This window comes from Polyodon spathula, chromosome 25, assembly GCF_017654505.1.
Source record: "Polyodon spathula isolate WHYD16114869_AA chromosome 25, ASM1765450v1, whole genome shotgun sequence".
In the NCBI taxonomy this organism is placed as follows: domain Eukaryota; kingdom Metazoa; phylum Chordata; class Actinopteri; order Acipenseriformes; family Polyodontidae; genus Polyodon; species Polyodon spathula.
This window is the reverse complement of record NC_054558.1, coordinates 7,919,993-7,935,236: the sequence shown is the minus strand read 5'-3', so window position 1 is coordinate 7,935,236 and position 15,244 is coordinate 7,919,993. Positions and strand designations below refer to the sequence as shown.

The window sequence follows — 15,244 nt, the reverse complement described above, 5'->3', positions numbered from 1 at the left end:
TTTAATGTACTGAAGTGATATTTCATTGTTATGGTCAGGTCTTGTGGTACTTACAGAGGATATACATTAAACATGAGAGAAGATAAAACTGAATGCAGACAAAACCGAAACCCTTGGATGCTGAATATCTTTATTCGTTTTTGAACACACATAGTGTAATCCAAGTTTGCTTAAAACAGCAGTAAAATATATAATACCAAATACAAAATGCATAGAGGGGTTTAAATACTTGTGTACAATGTGTACTTACTTTACCGCATACAAATACATGATACAGTAACGTGTTTAATTCAAATATTAAATAAATAAATACATACATATATAAATATATAAATATATAAACATAAGTTAACAATAAATTCATGTTTTACTTAATTTAGTATAAATATAGTTAACCAGTTAAACAGCATAGGAATATAAATATATCATTTTTTAAACATATTATTGTGCTTCTGAAAAGCTCTAGAGCGTCACCGTGGAAACAGATGCATTGTTAGTAGTCGTGAGGTTTTTCCATCCAGGATAATAAAATCTGGATTTCACTGATTGCTTTCTCTGCAGCTGTATGAGCATCCAACTGAAAACCAAAAAAAAAAAAAAAAAACATTTATAACAAGTCATGAAAAGAGAATGTTGTGTGTTTATTATCAATTGTTCACCCAATCCACAGTCCTCAAAGTGACATACCTTGTCATAAGTGCTCTGAAGCTCTTTCATTTTCAGCCGGGTTTCTTCTCCACAGTAACACATCATGCGTCGGTGCTAATCCCCGGGAATAGGAAATACAAATAAGAGAGAGAAGTTTTACTTGTGTCTCTATGTGGCATAGCTGTCAGATCAATGGAATAGCTGTTAGATCAATGGAATAGCTGCTAGATCAATGGAATAGCTGTCAGATCAATAGAATAGCTGCTAGATCAATGGAATAGCTGATAGATCAATGGGATAGCTGTCAGATCAATGGCATAGCTGTCAGATCAATGGAATAGCCCCATGCTGTGGAGGTGTTGACTGCAAGCTGCACTTACACACTCAGTCAGAGGTTTCTCAATGCTGGAGAAGCTGTTAGCCAGACTGCTGCATCGTCTCTTGACAATGGGGTGTTTGGACGTGTAGTGACTGAAGACGCTTCTCTGGTAGAACGCCAGCACCTGGCGCAAGAAGCAGCAGCTCTCCGCGGGCTGTGGGGGAAACACAGGAAATATGTTGGGTTACGCTGGATATCACTGGCTCAGCCTAATAATAACAATGTTACCGACACGATCCACTTTTCAGATCCAAAGAATGCAGTACCTTTACATCATTCAGTGCATCTCTGTCCAGAAGTGCAACGCTCGAATCACCTTGCGGCTGTTATACAGGGGAAATAGGAGAAAAGGAATATTATAGCAAATATTGATTTATTATATAACTCATAATACATAAAAGCAGACAAGAGAAGCAATTGGGCATATTTTCTGGGAAGAATAAAACACATACATAATACTGTCACGTTCGGAAGGAGCAATAGTTGTACCATTTCACACATTTTTTTTCCACTTTCTTCAAAATATGCCCCTTTTGCTTTTAGAAGAATACGATCTTGAACCTTCCTCTAATAACAACCATGGCCAGATAATATTAGTGTCTAGTGGATAGTAATAACAATGTAATTACACATTTAGTAGTAAAGTTACAATGTTACTATATGTTTAGTTACAAAATTAACATTTCAGGTGTTTGGGAGTGTAATAACACACATATTAACAGTGTAGGTGTTTGGGAGTGTAATAACATATATTACTATGTTGTTGTGCATTAAAATGCAAATACCATGTAACCACATGTCTAAATACAGTGTAGTTATACTGTGTGTTACCAATTAGGTTCTGATATCGATATTTAAATCACATACTTACAATTAAACTGTCCATTTCGTTGAAATGTTCCCTTAAATTGTGCAGGTGAAGGTTCAAGGCACATTCTCCAAAGTGCATCTGCTTGGCTGTGACAGACCCCCCACAAACGAAAAGGGATACGGCAAGCAGACAGCAAAGGGCACTGACGGTCCTCATTGTTTTCCAGACAGGTGAGTCTGTCAAAGCAATGCATATATTCAGCTTTTCATTATGAACTTGGGTCTGATCTGCCTCAGGGCTCAGTCCTTGGATCAATCCATTCTATTTTTCAATTTCAATGTTATTTATATGCACCTTTCATACCACAGCAACTCAAACAGAAAAAAAGGATGCAGTATGTAGAAGGGGTAACAATTATAAAACAGCAATAACTTATTATAATAATACTAATAATAATATCAATGAATAATAACAATAATCTAAACCGAAACAAAACAAGTTAGGAAAACAGCACCTGGATAAGAATGAGAGCTTCAAAACAAAATTACGAACAAATAAAATAAATAAAGACAATTATATTTGTAAGTCAGGTTAAAAAAGCTGAACTATAAAAGTTTAATTTTGACTTAAACATATTGACTAAAGCAGAATCTAATAGAAAAGGGCAATGCGTGGCACAATCTGTGGTCCAAAGCAATGTTATTGTGTTCTAATAGGAGAAAGGGCAGTCTATCACACAACACTGTTATTATCATTCTTACTTACTGACACTGAATAATATCCACTTTAAGCTTTAAAACAAGGATATTTACTTCATTCAAATTCTTCATAAGTCAAACTTTGTATTTATTTATTTAACTGCCAATAACCAACTGAAGTAAGAGGTATTATAAACACAGTGTAACATTGTTTGCAATATACTATTACAATATATTACAATAACTCATTCATGAACTAGCAATCCACCTTACCGGCTCTTGATGACAGGGGATCCTTCGTCTCTGTTCTTGATCACGACACTAGCCGATATCTACCTTATATAGGATCCCCAGTTTGGTGGGGGGGCTTTACCTGGTAAAATGAAGTCACCCTGTACTCACCTGGTACCTTACAGAATTTGCATAATTTCATCAGAGGGCAAGCGTAGTTTTTCTTTCACACATCTGATCTGTAAATTAGGAACTAAAAACCTTAGCTCATCAGTGCTGCATGAGGACATTCTTGTATTAGGCAAGATGTTGCACATGTGTAAATCACAATGATGATATTCATGGAACGATGCCTGAAATTGTCTATGCTTTTTAACATCCTTGTTATACTTAAAACATCCAACGATATTTTAATTAATAGAATTACTTTAGAGGGAGTTCTGCTATGCCATAAATAATCCTGTTAAACTAAGGAGGAGGTCGCAAAGGTTACACAAAGTGTCTCTAATGACTGTGTATTTACATAGTAGTTACTATAATGTTATTATGCATAGTTACAATGTACTTAATGTGTAAATATTTTTGCATGATGTATGTAAATACACAATTGTATCAGAAAAGGGATAGGGTTTGGTGAGCTAGGGTTAGGGGGATAGGGATAGGGTAAGGGTTATATTGTGCAAAAAGATTTATAAATTAAGTACATTGTCACTATGCATAACAGCATTAAAATCAATAATAGCTGTTTACAGCCCTATAGATTCTATTAGAACTCCTGGAATTTACAGTCTTATTACGTACAGATGTAAGATTATAAGATTTGTTATGTAAAGCTGTAAGATTATAAGGTTTATTATGTACAGATGTAAGATTATAAGATTTGTTATGTAAAGCTGTAAGATTATAAGGTTTATTATGTACAGATGTAAGATTATAAGGTTTATTATGTAAAGCTGTAAGATTATAAGGTTTATTATGTAAAGCTGTAAGATTATAAGGTTTATTATGTAAAGCTGTAAGATTATAAGGTTTATTATGTAAAGCTGTAAGATTATAAGGTTTATTATGTAAAGCTGTAAGATTATAAGGTTTATCATGTACAGGTCGAGTGGACAGCTTAACTGACTTCACCACAGCATACAAACTGGCAGTTTAATAAAAAATTTTAAATATAAATTTTTAAATATAAATATAATTTGTAAATATTACTGATGAGGGCAGACTTGTCTGTTGAGTGATATAAATGCACTACAGTCGGTCTCGTCGTTTATCCTCGTGTTATTATGTGTAAGTACACATGTATGTATTAAGTAACTACTACATTAATACAGAATACATTGTTATCATTGTCATAATTCTAATCGATTATTTCCTAGCATTGCAAAACAGATGCAGAATTCCCCTCTTCCTTTTTGTATTTCTTAATTTCTTGTATCCGTAGCTGACTGGTAAAGGGTGTACCTGCAGAAAAGTCCTCATGATGACATCAACACTGTACCTTCCTCAGTGCAGTAATTCAAGCAGGGGCTGAACAACAAGCTCTGCTCTTGTCTTTCTACATGGGCTGAGTCACTACACGTTGTAAAAGAAGATCAGGTTATCTTAATACTGGCCTGAGATTCATACAGATTCAGGTCTCAGTACAACACACCAACAAACCAGGAGGCCACCTGCACGTTTAATATATAACATTGTTTTTATTTCAAACTGAACTGTGTATATATATATATATATATATATATATATATATATATATATATATATATATATATATATGTGTGTGTGTGTGTGTGTGTGTGTGTGTGTGTGTATATATATATATATAGAGAGAGAGAGAGAGAGAGAGAGAGAGAGAGAGAGAGAGAGAGAGAGAGAGAGAGAGAGAGAGAGAGAGAGAGAGAGATTTTTGGTTACACACTGTGACCCACAGCACAGGTACAGTTTTACTCTAGGTTTACACTTGAAATATTAATGAATTCATAAAGAAAATTAATGAAAATCCACCAAATTCTCATCACAATAAAGAGAGTACAGAAATGAATAATGTTAATAAGAGGTAAGATTTTTGGTTTTAAAACTTTGGTGAGCACTCCTTTAATTGGCTTGCTGCAACATGTCAACAGCAGAGGGCAGTGTAACCCTCCTTATTAAATGTTCACTACTAGAAGGTTGAATCAATGTGGGATTGATAATGAATCAAGAATCTCTAGAATAACCCCCTAGGTACCAGAGGCGAGTAGACTGTGCCTCTTTAACAGCACCACTGTCTCTCTACGTGTCTGTTGAAATTCCCATTGTTAGTGCGTTCAATCACATTGCATGATGCTTTTTTATACTTCACATTGCAAAGGTTCCTTTACCTTCAACGTGTTTTCTCCCTGCTTTGCATACATTGGATTGATTGCAACTGAGGATATGAAAATGACGCTTGAAAAGCAATACTTTCAGTTTCAAGATTAGGATGCATTCTCAGAATCAGGAAGACTGCATCCAAAAATTCTTTAAAAAAAAAAAACATTCAGGAACAAAGTAAGGAATGAAAGAAGAAGGACGCCAAACAAGGAATACATCAATCATAGTATATATAACATAATATATATATATATATATATATATAGATATATAAATATATCTTATACTATATATTGATCTATATTATATTATATATATATATATAATATATAGTGGCATGGGACTAGATTTTGTGGGTTGTCCAGTGCATCAGGACAAGATTTTGTGGGCACATTTCCAAGCATTTATTTGAGAAAAAAGGACATTTATACAATTTACAAACATGTTACTGGAAACAAAGTGATTGTGCCCAAAGTCACTCATAAAAATATAAAATGTTTTTAGTTTAGTTTTAATTACAGTGTTATTATGCATAGTTACAATGTACTTAATGAGTACATTTTTTTTTTGCACTATGTATTTAAGTAAACCATTGTATCAGAAAATGGTTAGTATTTGGGTTAGGGTTAAGTGAGTTAAGGTTACATTGTAACTATGCATAATAACATTGTAATTATGTGTAAGTACACATGTATTTACTAAGTAACTGCTATGTAAATACACAGCAATTACAGACATTTCACGTAAAGTGTTACCAAGAAGGGCTAATTCAATGAATTATTTTTAATTATTGTGCAAGACAGCAGCTGAGTGTTCTTAAGGAAACCAATATAACCCGCATACTATATATATATATATATATATATATATATATATATATATATATATATTTCTATTTTTTTTTTATTTTTATCATTATCATTATTAATTCTAATTCATTTTTCCTAACATTGCAAAACAGGTGCAGGTGACGTCTTGCAGAATTCCCCTCTTCCTTTTTGTATTTCTTGTATCCGTAGCTGACTGGTAAAGGGTGTACCTGCAGAAAAGTCCTCATGATGACATCACCACTGTACCTTCCTCAGCGCAGTAATTCAGGCAGGGGCTGAGTCACTACACGTTGTGAAAGAAGATCAGGTTACCTTAATACTGGCCTGAAATAAATTGAAATTCAGGTGCAGTACACCAGAAGGGCACCTGCATCTCGTCATGTATAGCACTGTGCATATTCCAAACTAAGGTGTGTGTGCGTGCGTGCATGTGTGTGTTTATATATAATAAAACATACCAGAATGTCTTGCATTTTAGTTTGGAATATGAACAATGTTGTATATGAAAAGATGCAGGTACCCTCCTGGTGTCGAATCACTTCATACATTGAAGTTCCAAATAGAACAGGGGTGGCAGGAATCTAAACCACACATTCATTACATCACATGAAGGGCCACCTGGTTCAATATAGGAAAGCTCTGGCATTGGCTAGATCATCATATTATTCTAATTTAATTGAAACAAATACAAATAATCCTAGATTTCCTTTTGCTACCCTAGATAAATTAATTAATTAATCTTTCCTCTAATAGTCCTACCCTTGACATTGGCTCCTCACAGCTGCAATGACTTCTTACATTTCTTTAAAAATAAAATACTGGACATCAGAAATGAGATTCCAGACCCCTTGTATTAAGGAGGACTCCGGCACAATTTTACCAACTACACCTGTTAAGGGTACTATGTTTTTTTTTTTTCTTTGACTACCTTAAAGGACCTGGCAGAGCTAGTTCAACATATGAGAGCTACTAGATGCTCTCTTGATCATGAGCTTGACCCTTGCAGTCTCTCAACAAAACTTAAACTAGAAATTAAGAGTCTGGGTCATCTTTGATCCTGATCTATCATTTGAGACTCATATTAGGGAAGTTACTAAAGTATCTTTTTACCATTTGAGATAGACAGCCAAACTGAGACCAATTATTTCTGTATCTGATGCCGAGAGACTAATGCATGCTTTTGTTTAATCTAGAATTGATTATTGTAATGCACTTATCTCTGGTGTCCCAAAACGTGTGGTATCCCGCTTGCAGCTTGTTCAGAATACCGCTGCTAGAATTCTGCCTAAAACCAGGAAAAGTGAACATATTACCCCTGTTTTGGCTTCTTTACACTGGCTCCCTGTGCAGTATAGAATTGATTTTCAGATTTTGCTGTTAACTTACAAGGCCCTGAATGGATTAGCACATAGTTATGTGCAGGAGTTACTGACCCTGTATCTTTCAAACCGCACTCTGAGATCACAGGATGCGGGGCTGCTGGTTATTCTGAGGGTCAACAAAAGCAGCACGGGATGAGGGAGGGCTTTTTCTTGTAGAGCTCCGAAATTGTGGAATACTCTGCCTTCGTTTGTCAGGGAAGCTGGGACCGTTACAGTTTTCAAGACAAGACTAAAAACACACTTTTATAAAATGGCTTTCTTATCTTAGTGGGTTGTAATGTAACTTTAAAATTGCTACGTTTGTATTATTATGTGTATATTGTTATTTAAATGGCCTGACTGTGGCAGTTGTATGTGTGGCATGCTATATAAATGTGTATAAATATATATATTTTTTTCTCCAATGTAATGTACAGTGCTTTGCGATAGTTTTGTATTTAAAAAAGAACTGTATAATTGCAATAAATAAATAAACACGAGGTAAGAGTTTTTGTTTTAAAACTTTGGTGAGCACTCCTTTAATTGGCCTATTGTAACATGTGAACAGCAGAGGGCAGTGTACCCCTCCTTATCAAATGTTCACTGCTGGCTGAAGAAAGATGAATCAGAGTGCGCCCTCATAATTAAACAAGAAAAGGTATGAAGTTGAATTAACCCCCTAGGTACCAGAGGCGAGTAGACAGCGCTGTCTTCAACAGCACCACTGTCTCTCTACATATCTGTTGAAATTCCCATTGTTAGTGCAATAATAATAATAATAATAATAATAATAATAATAATAATAATAATAATAATAATAAATGTTTAAACTATTTTTGTGTTTGTTTTTAATACATTCATTTGTGCAAATATATCAAATCATGTATTTAAGTATTTAAAATATTTTATATTGAAAAACAATAAAAAGTTAATTTACCAAAAAAAAAAAAAAAAAGGAACAATCATATTTTTTGGAGGGGAGGGGGTACAAAAGGATCTGGTGTTAAATGTCTCTTATTAATAACTTTGTCCCTTTTTTGGCTAATCCGGAGTTTTTGAAGCATCATCCCATGAAAAAGACTGCATTCACATTTTGCAAAACTGCCTTCCATTTTACAAATTGGGGAAACACAGGTGTGAGAGCTGGCGTGGCGAGCTTTTAAAAGACTTCCACTTTCCATTACAGAGCTGCATCATGGCAAGGTGTGGCCTTGGAGGGGGTGTTACGATATTCTCATTTCCTAGAAAACAGCCCAAGGAACTTCCACGAATGACAAGCCTCGGGCAAGCACTGCTTGTTCATGCCTCTCATCTACCCTTCTGCATGTGTCTACAGCCCCACAAAGCGCATGGATGTTCCCTCATATAGGTCCACCTCAGCGAGGCTATTCAATCATAATTACCTTTTTTTATTATATACGTATGGTAGCTAGGCAATAAAGTCATGAGCTTTTAATTAAAGGACAGACTAAGGTGCGTTTCTATATTTTCTATATAGAGGATTACGCCATGAACACGAATGTAGATGGCTCGTGAGAGAAATAAACACAGCACTTAAGCCGTTTTCTGCTTATTTAAGAAGTACAATGTATAGAAAGAAAGCATGACATAGTAAAGTGGTAAATGTCCGAAATAAACATGATAACGCTTCACTTCAGACATTTCCCGGTAAATCTTAAGAATAACCAAGTGCCTTTGGCGAATGACCAAATGTCTTTCCTTTACACATCTATGTAGTTTCCATAAATATATTCTTCGACATGATTATTTTATTAATTGATCAATAAATAAACCATTGAATGATATACCTGCATTTACCAATAAGCCTCGGTAAATGATGAACTTCACGTTCGGAAATCACTATATAGCTTCATAATTCCGGAATTTAACATCTTACTTGATAAATGTTGACAGTTACGAATAAAAATATGTGTCAGATTCGAACTTTTACCGTAACATATAGATAGTAAATTCAAGGGTCTTGTTTTTGTTTTCCAAATTATGAACATGTCAATATTCTTTTCAATTGTTTCTTCTAAATTACCATACTGTAAACAAGAGATAAACAACAGTGAAACAGGAAGCCTTTGAAGCGAGCTCTTACTGCCCACTACAGGATATCAGCGGGACATTCTTATAAGAATCTGATACCATCAACTCTACCCAAGCAACCACAGCAAAGCCTTGCTTTTGATGAGGTGTGTTTACAGGAACTTTTCATTTGGCACTTTGCTTGACACCTGCAATGTCAACTGTACTGTACCTAATTCAGGGCAAGAGGCTGGAAGCTGCTGTTGTAAGCTTTTAACACAAGGACATGTTTGCATTTCTTTAGGTTAAGGAGCATTTCTGTTTTTGATGGTGTGCAATTGATTGTCTTACTCCTACTGTATATGCTCCCCGGGAAAATCTAACCAACTTCCGCACACACAACCTTACACCTGCTAGACATCTTAATGTACAAGCGCAGTGCATTGCGGAAAGTTGCACCCTGTATCCATGTATCACAGCACGTGTGTTTGTAATCTACAGGAGTGCATGGGATGAAGAGTGTATGGGCTAGATGATAATCTGTTTTTATATGCATGGCGAATCTTTGTTTTCTGTATTCAGTGCACATTTTGAAATGGAAGATTTATTTGGATACAAAAAGTGGACCCTCATGCTGTGATTGCATCCCTCTATTTGGGTATAATCAGATTGGATGTGTGCATTGCAATACAGCACAAAAGTTCCAGAAGAGTATGGGCAACTGGGCCATGTGAGGATATTCGCCATTTGGGCTGAAGAGCAGTATGGCATGTTTCTCAAGCATTGACAGTGAAAAGTTAAAGAAAAAAAAGGTGTGAAAATGAGACTGTGGTAAAGTGTCATGTGGTGAATTTTACAGTCCACGCAGGTGACTTCTTCTAAAACGCTGCACTTAAAGCAGAAAGCAAAACTAATACTCTGAGCTGTTTGGAGCCGTGCAGTGAAAATGCATGGACTGGTTGAATGAACAAAGTTTCTAAAGCCAAGCTTCACATTTTTTCAGCTTTGACACACATTGCAAAACTGCTAATGTTGCATCCCTGGAAAAGGTCATTAGACTCTGAATAATTAATTTCTGGTACTGAATCACTGTCATAAGAACATGCATGCTGATAGCTGAATTTCCCAAGTTACCCAATTTTTTTGTTGAACCTGTCTTGTGTTTTTATTCCTGTTCTAATAACTACAGGTAGGAGACTGCCTCCTGTAGACTACCTTCCCCTAAAGATCAGAGATCCTATTCTTTAAAGGCAGTCAGATTATTGTTCTCCTATAAAACTAGCTGTTGCTAAATCAATTCAAGCAGTTGTGCTTGTTCACCTTCTTGCCGTCCAGGACAGCTCAGACTGGCACCTGACTTCTGCTGCTTTTGTGATGTGGCTGGATTCTCTATCCCACTCACGTGATTGATCAGACTTAAGCTCACAACCCAATTTCCAAACCAATGGGGTAGTTTATCAGGTTCATGGCAGCAGGTAATTGCATTTATAGTTTCACTGTCTTGAATCTCAGTTAGCTAAAGTAAAGTGGTGAGTGGGTACATATGAATGCAGTGCAGTGCAGGTAAGAATCACACAGACAATTACGAACAGGTGCAAGGGTGTTAACTGAAATTACTGCAATGTCCAGAGCCTTATGGCAAACACCTGTAAATAATAATGATGGAGTGATACAGCGGTGTGTATCACTCGGTATTTGTAAATCCCCGGGTTTGACTCGTAATGCAAAAGTCCAGTTTTTACAAACCAACACTAAACGCAAAACACAAACACAGTTCTTAGTGACAGTGAATAAGCGCTAGTGGTGTATTACAGTTCTCTGTGAAATGCAGGGGTGAAAGTGATATCTGGTTATGCTGGCTTTCGCTCCAGCTCTGGATCGTGCTACTGGTTGTCTATTAACAAACAGACAACAGTTAACAAAACATTAACACACATAAGACAAAACTCACAGTTTCACAATATGGCAACACAGACTCCTTGTAGGTTAAAAAACTAATCATTTACCAAGGGACAGATCACTTGCACTACGCCCCCTGTTTATACCCTTGCTCAGGACCCCTAGGTTAATGAACGCATCCAATCTTCCAATCCTCGGATCCCATGCCGTCTCCCGTCCAAGTCATTGAGCTTGGATGCCGTAGCTCAGCCCCCTTCCTAAATGACCGACTTCCACCTACCCTAAGGAATAAATTGTCGTGCCATTTAGTTAAGGGTACGCTGTCACACAGTTCACTAAGAAGCAACTCCAACAAACAGAGAAGGGGGAATGTTCATTTATTGATTAAAAACACAAACCACACGACACAAGAACATTTCTTTCAGGTGAACTGTCGAAGCAAAGAGGAGTGAATTCAAATAATTTTAAAGTGCGCTGCAGACAGTCAACAGCATGTGGCAGCCCCATTTAACATCAAACCTGCCTAATTGCTATAATCTTTGATACTGTCAATAGCCTGACTCATGGGACACCCCGCAGTAATTGACAACACAGGTAGAAACATGTGACACTAGGGAATAGGGACGATTGAGGCCTTCACCATAGATATAAGGACAGTATCTGCTGCCCTGTTCTGGCTGCACTTCAGCAAGTTTCTAACAATGTAATCCAGACTCTGCAAAACAGCCGTGCAGAGTTGAGGTATTCTGTTACATGCGCAGGAAATGTAACATCCTCCTCTCATGCTGACTCTAGGAGAAAATAACAATACAGTACCTTGGCTTCATGTGACTATGACTGGTTACAGTTTTCAAATTTTTCATCACTGAAATAACACCTTTTTTTAGTGTGCCTGCTTGGTTCGAGAGAGATGCTTGAGAGTGCTTATATATATATATATATATATATATATATATATATATATATATATATATAGAAATTAAAGGACGGTCTTTCCACGCTTTTTTATAAGTACTGATTTCCACTAGTTCATTCCTGCTGACGGGGATTGAACACAGACCAATAAAGGAGGTCAAATAATTAACTGCTGACTTTAATTCAGCCACACTCCAATTCTTTGAAAGTGGAGCAATAATGTCATTCAGCCCCATTCCAGTTCCTTGAAAGTGTAGCAATGTCATAGCAATGCACTTGCTGTTTCAGTGAGCTAGTGATGATAGTACAGGCGTGGACAATGTAATGTTGAAATAGAAACTTGTATTTCAACATTTTCTCAACTGCATGATTTATAGGTACCCTCCTAATCTGTTGCAGTAAGAACATCATGGGTAATACCAAAATATTAATCATACTCCACAAGCATCTCTGGAGAGTTCATTTCATTTAGTCTCAAGTAATGCTTTGTTAATTTTATCAACTCTCAAGTAATGCTTAATAGCATGAAACTGTCAGCTATAAACTGTAGCAATGATGTTTAAAATATTGCTTTACAGTGGCTCTCAAAATTATTCACCCCCCTTGGACTTTTCCACATTTTATTGTGTTACAACATGGAATCAAAATGGATTTAATTAGGAGTTTTTGCCACTGATCAACACAAAAAAAGCCCATAATGTCAAAGTGAAAAATAAAATCTACAAATTGTTCTAAATTAATTACAAATACAAAACAGAAAATAATTGATTGCATAAGTATTCACCCCCCTCTCTACCAGCTTTGCCCATCTGGACACTGCAATTTTTGCCCATTCTTCTTTGCAAAATTGCTCAAGCTCCGTCAAGTTGGATGGGGACCTTTGGTGAACAACAATTTTCAACTCTTTCCACATATTCTCAATTGGATTAAGGTCCGGGCTTTGACTGGGCCACTCCAGGACATTGACCTTTTTGTTTTTAAGCCACTCCAGTGTGGCTTTGGCTATATGTTTGGGGTCATTGTCCTGCTGGAATATGAATTTTCTTCCAAGTCCCAGGTCTCTTGCAGACTTCAGCAGGATTTCCTCCAGGATTTCTCTGTACTTTGCTGCATCCATTTTGCCCTCTATCTTCACAAGCTTTCCAGGCCCTGATGCAGAGAAGCATCCCCATAGCATGATGCTGCCACCACCATGCTTCACTGTAGGGATGGTGTTATCAGGTTGATGTGCGGTGTTAGGCTTTCCCCAAACATAGCACTTAGCATTGAGGCCAAAAAGCTCTATTTTGGTCTCATCAAACCATAGAATCTTCTTCCACTTGGTCTCAGAGTCTCGCTCGTGCCTTCTGGCAAACTCTAGCCGAGATCTGATGTGAGTTTTTTTCAAAAATGGCTTTCCTTTTGCCACTCTCCCATAAAAGCCAGTTTTGTGAAGCACCCGGGCTATTGTTGCCATCTGCACAGTATCTCCCAGCTCAGCCGTGGAAGACTGTAACTCCTTTAGAGTTGCCATAGGCCTGTTGGTGGCCTCCCTAACTAGTGTCCTTCTCGCCCGGATACTCCATTTTTGAGGACGGCCTGTTCTAGACAGATTCACAGTTGTGCCATATTCTCTCCATTTCTTAATAATGGACTTTACTGTGCTTCGGGGGATATTCAATGCCTTGGAAATGTTTTTATATCCTACCCTTGATTGATGCTTTTGAAGAACCTTATTCAGGATTTGCTTGGAATGCTCCTTCGTCTTCATGATGTAGTTTTTGTTAGGAAATGTACTAACCAACTGTGGGACCTCCCAGAGACAGGTGTATTTACCTGAAATCATGTGAAACACCTTAATTGCACACAGATGGACTCCATTCAACTAATTATGTGACTTCTAAAGACAACTGATTGCACCAGAGCTTATTTAGGTGTGTCATAGCAAAGGGGGTGAATACTTATGCAATCAATAAATTTCTGTTTTATATTTGTAATTAATTAAAAAATACTCTCATATAAAATATATCAGTTGGATGCAAAATATTGCAAAATATTGCATTATATACAAAACAAGTAATAAAAAATGCCTGAACTGGATGGGTAAGAAAACTGGATTGCTCCCTCATTCCGAGAGATCCGACAAGGGGGAAAACGCAATTCCGGCTCTGTGGATAAAATAAACAGAGTCCTGTTTCATCTCCTCCTTGACTGATCACAGAGGAACAGAGAGATTTCATTGCCGCAGCAGAGATCGGTCAATATCGCTGAGAAAGCAGTCAGCTGAAAGCTCGCTTTGCAGTGAAACTTTAGCCTTACGGGTCATTCTCTCGTTCTCTAAGAACTCTGAATAACTCCCTGCGCAAGAAGCGAAAGAACCCTTGCCCTGCTGAAGGGAATTACAGGAAGAATATCGCTCAATCAGACTACTTTTTACTGGTATAGCTCACTCGAGAACAGTAATAAGTCATCAAGAAGAAAATCATGAGTGAAATGGTTTTGGTTGTCCCAATAGTGAACAAGCAGTCATACCAATTGGTCATATGCCTCAGTTTCTGAGGTATTTACCAGTTACAGAAATACAGGCAGACACATGATTCATACATCTTTATCACCCCCAAAATGAAACTGTAAAATGCAGTGCTTATTGCACTATTTGTAGTAGTGATTTTGTTCATTCAAATTACTAGTATTAGGGTCCGTCGTGTTTGAAGTGTGTTGGTATTACATTGGATTGAGAAAAATAAGGAAGATAATACAGTTTTTGTTTATATTCATCAAGTGCAATTGATCAAGTTTTAACCGCCCTCTGCTGGTGTCATGAGGGTATTGCAGACAATGTATCTGTGGGGTCATGTGAAAACATATAAGGGCAGCGCTTTTGGTTTTCCCATTCAAAACCACAATGCTTTTCACAGCCTTCCGAATTTAACCAACAAAATGCTGCCGTGACAGTTTCTGTGCTCACGGCTCTCTAGCCACACGTCAGCAATGCTTGACTGACATGTCCTATCACATGAGCTCCAAGCACTTTGCGATCTAGTATTATTACAATGCTAATGCATTTCCAGTAAGCAATCACTTCCATTATTGTAAAATTTGCCACAGCA

The 15,244-nt window shown here is 36.9% G+C and overlaps 1 protein-coding gene across 1 annotated transcript; it reads right to left on the bottom strand.

The window, feature by feature from the left end:
- Positions 1 to 403: 403 nt before the first annotated feature.
- LOC121300377 (interleukin-20-like) lies at positions 404 to 2,830 on the bottom strand. The gene is made up of 6 exons (XM_041228953.1): positions 2,810 to 2,830; positions 1,899 to 2,074; positions 1,294 to 1,350; positions 1,029 to 1,181; positions 688 to 762; positions 404 to 577 (listed from the first exon to the last, which is right to left on the bottom strand). Exons 2-6 carry the CDS (start codon positions 2,052 to 2,054, stop codon positions 494 to 496), a joined length of 525 nt encoding a protein of 174 aa, XP_041084887.1. The 5' UTR covers positions 2,055 to 2,074; positions 2,810 to 2,830; the 3' UTR covers positions 404 to 493.
- Positions 2,831 to 15,244: the final 12,414 nt, after the last annotated feature.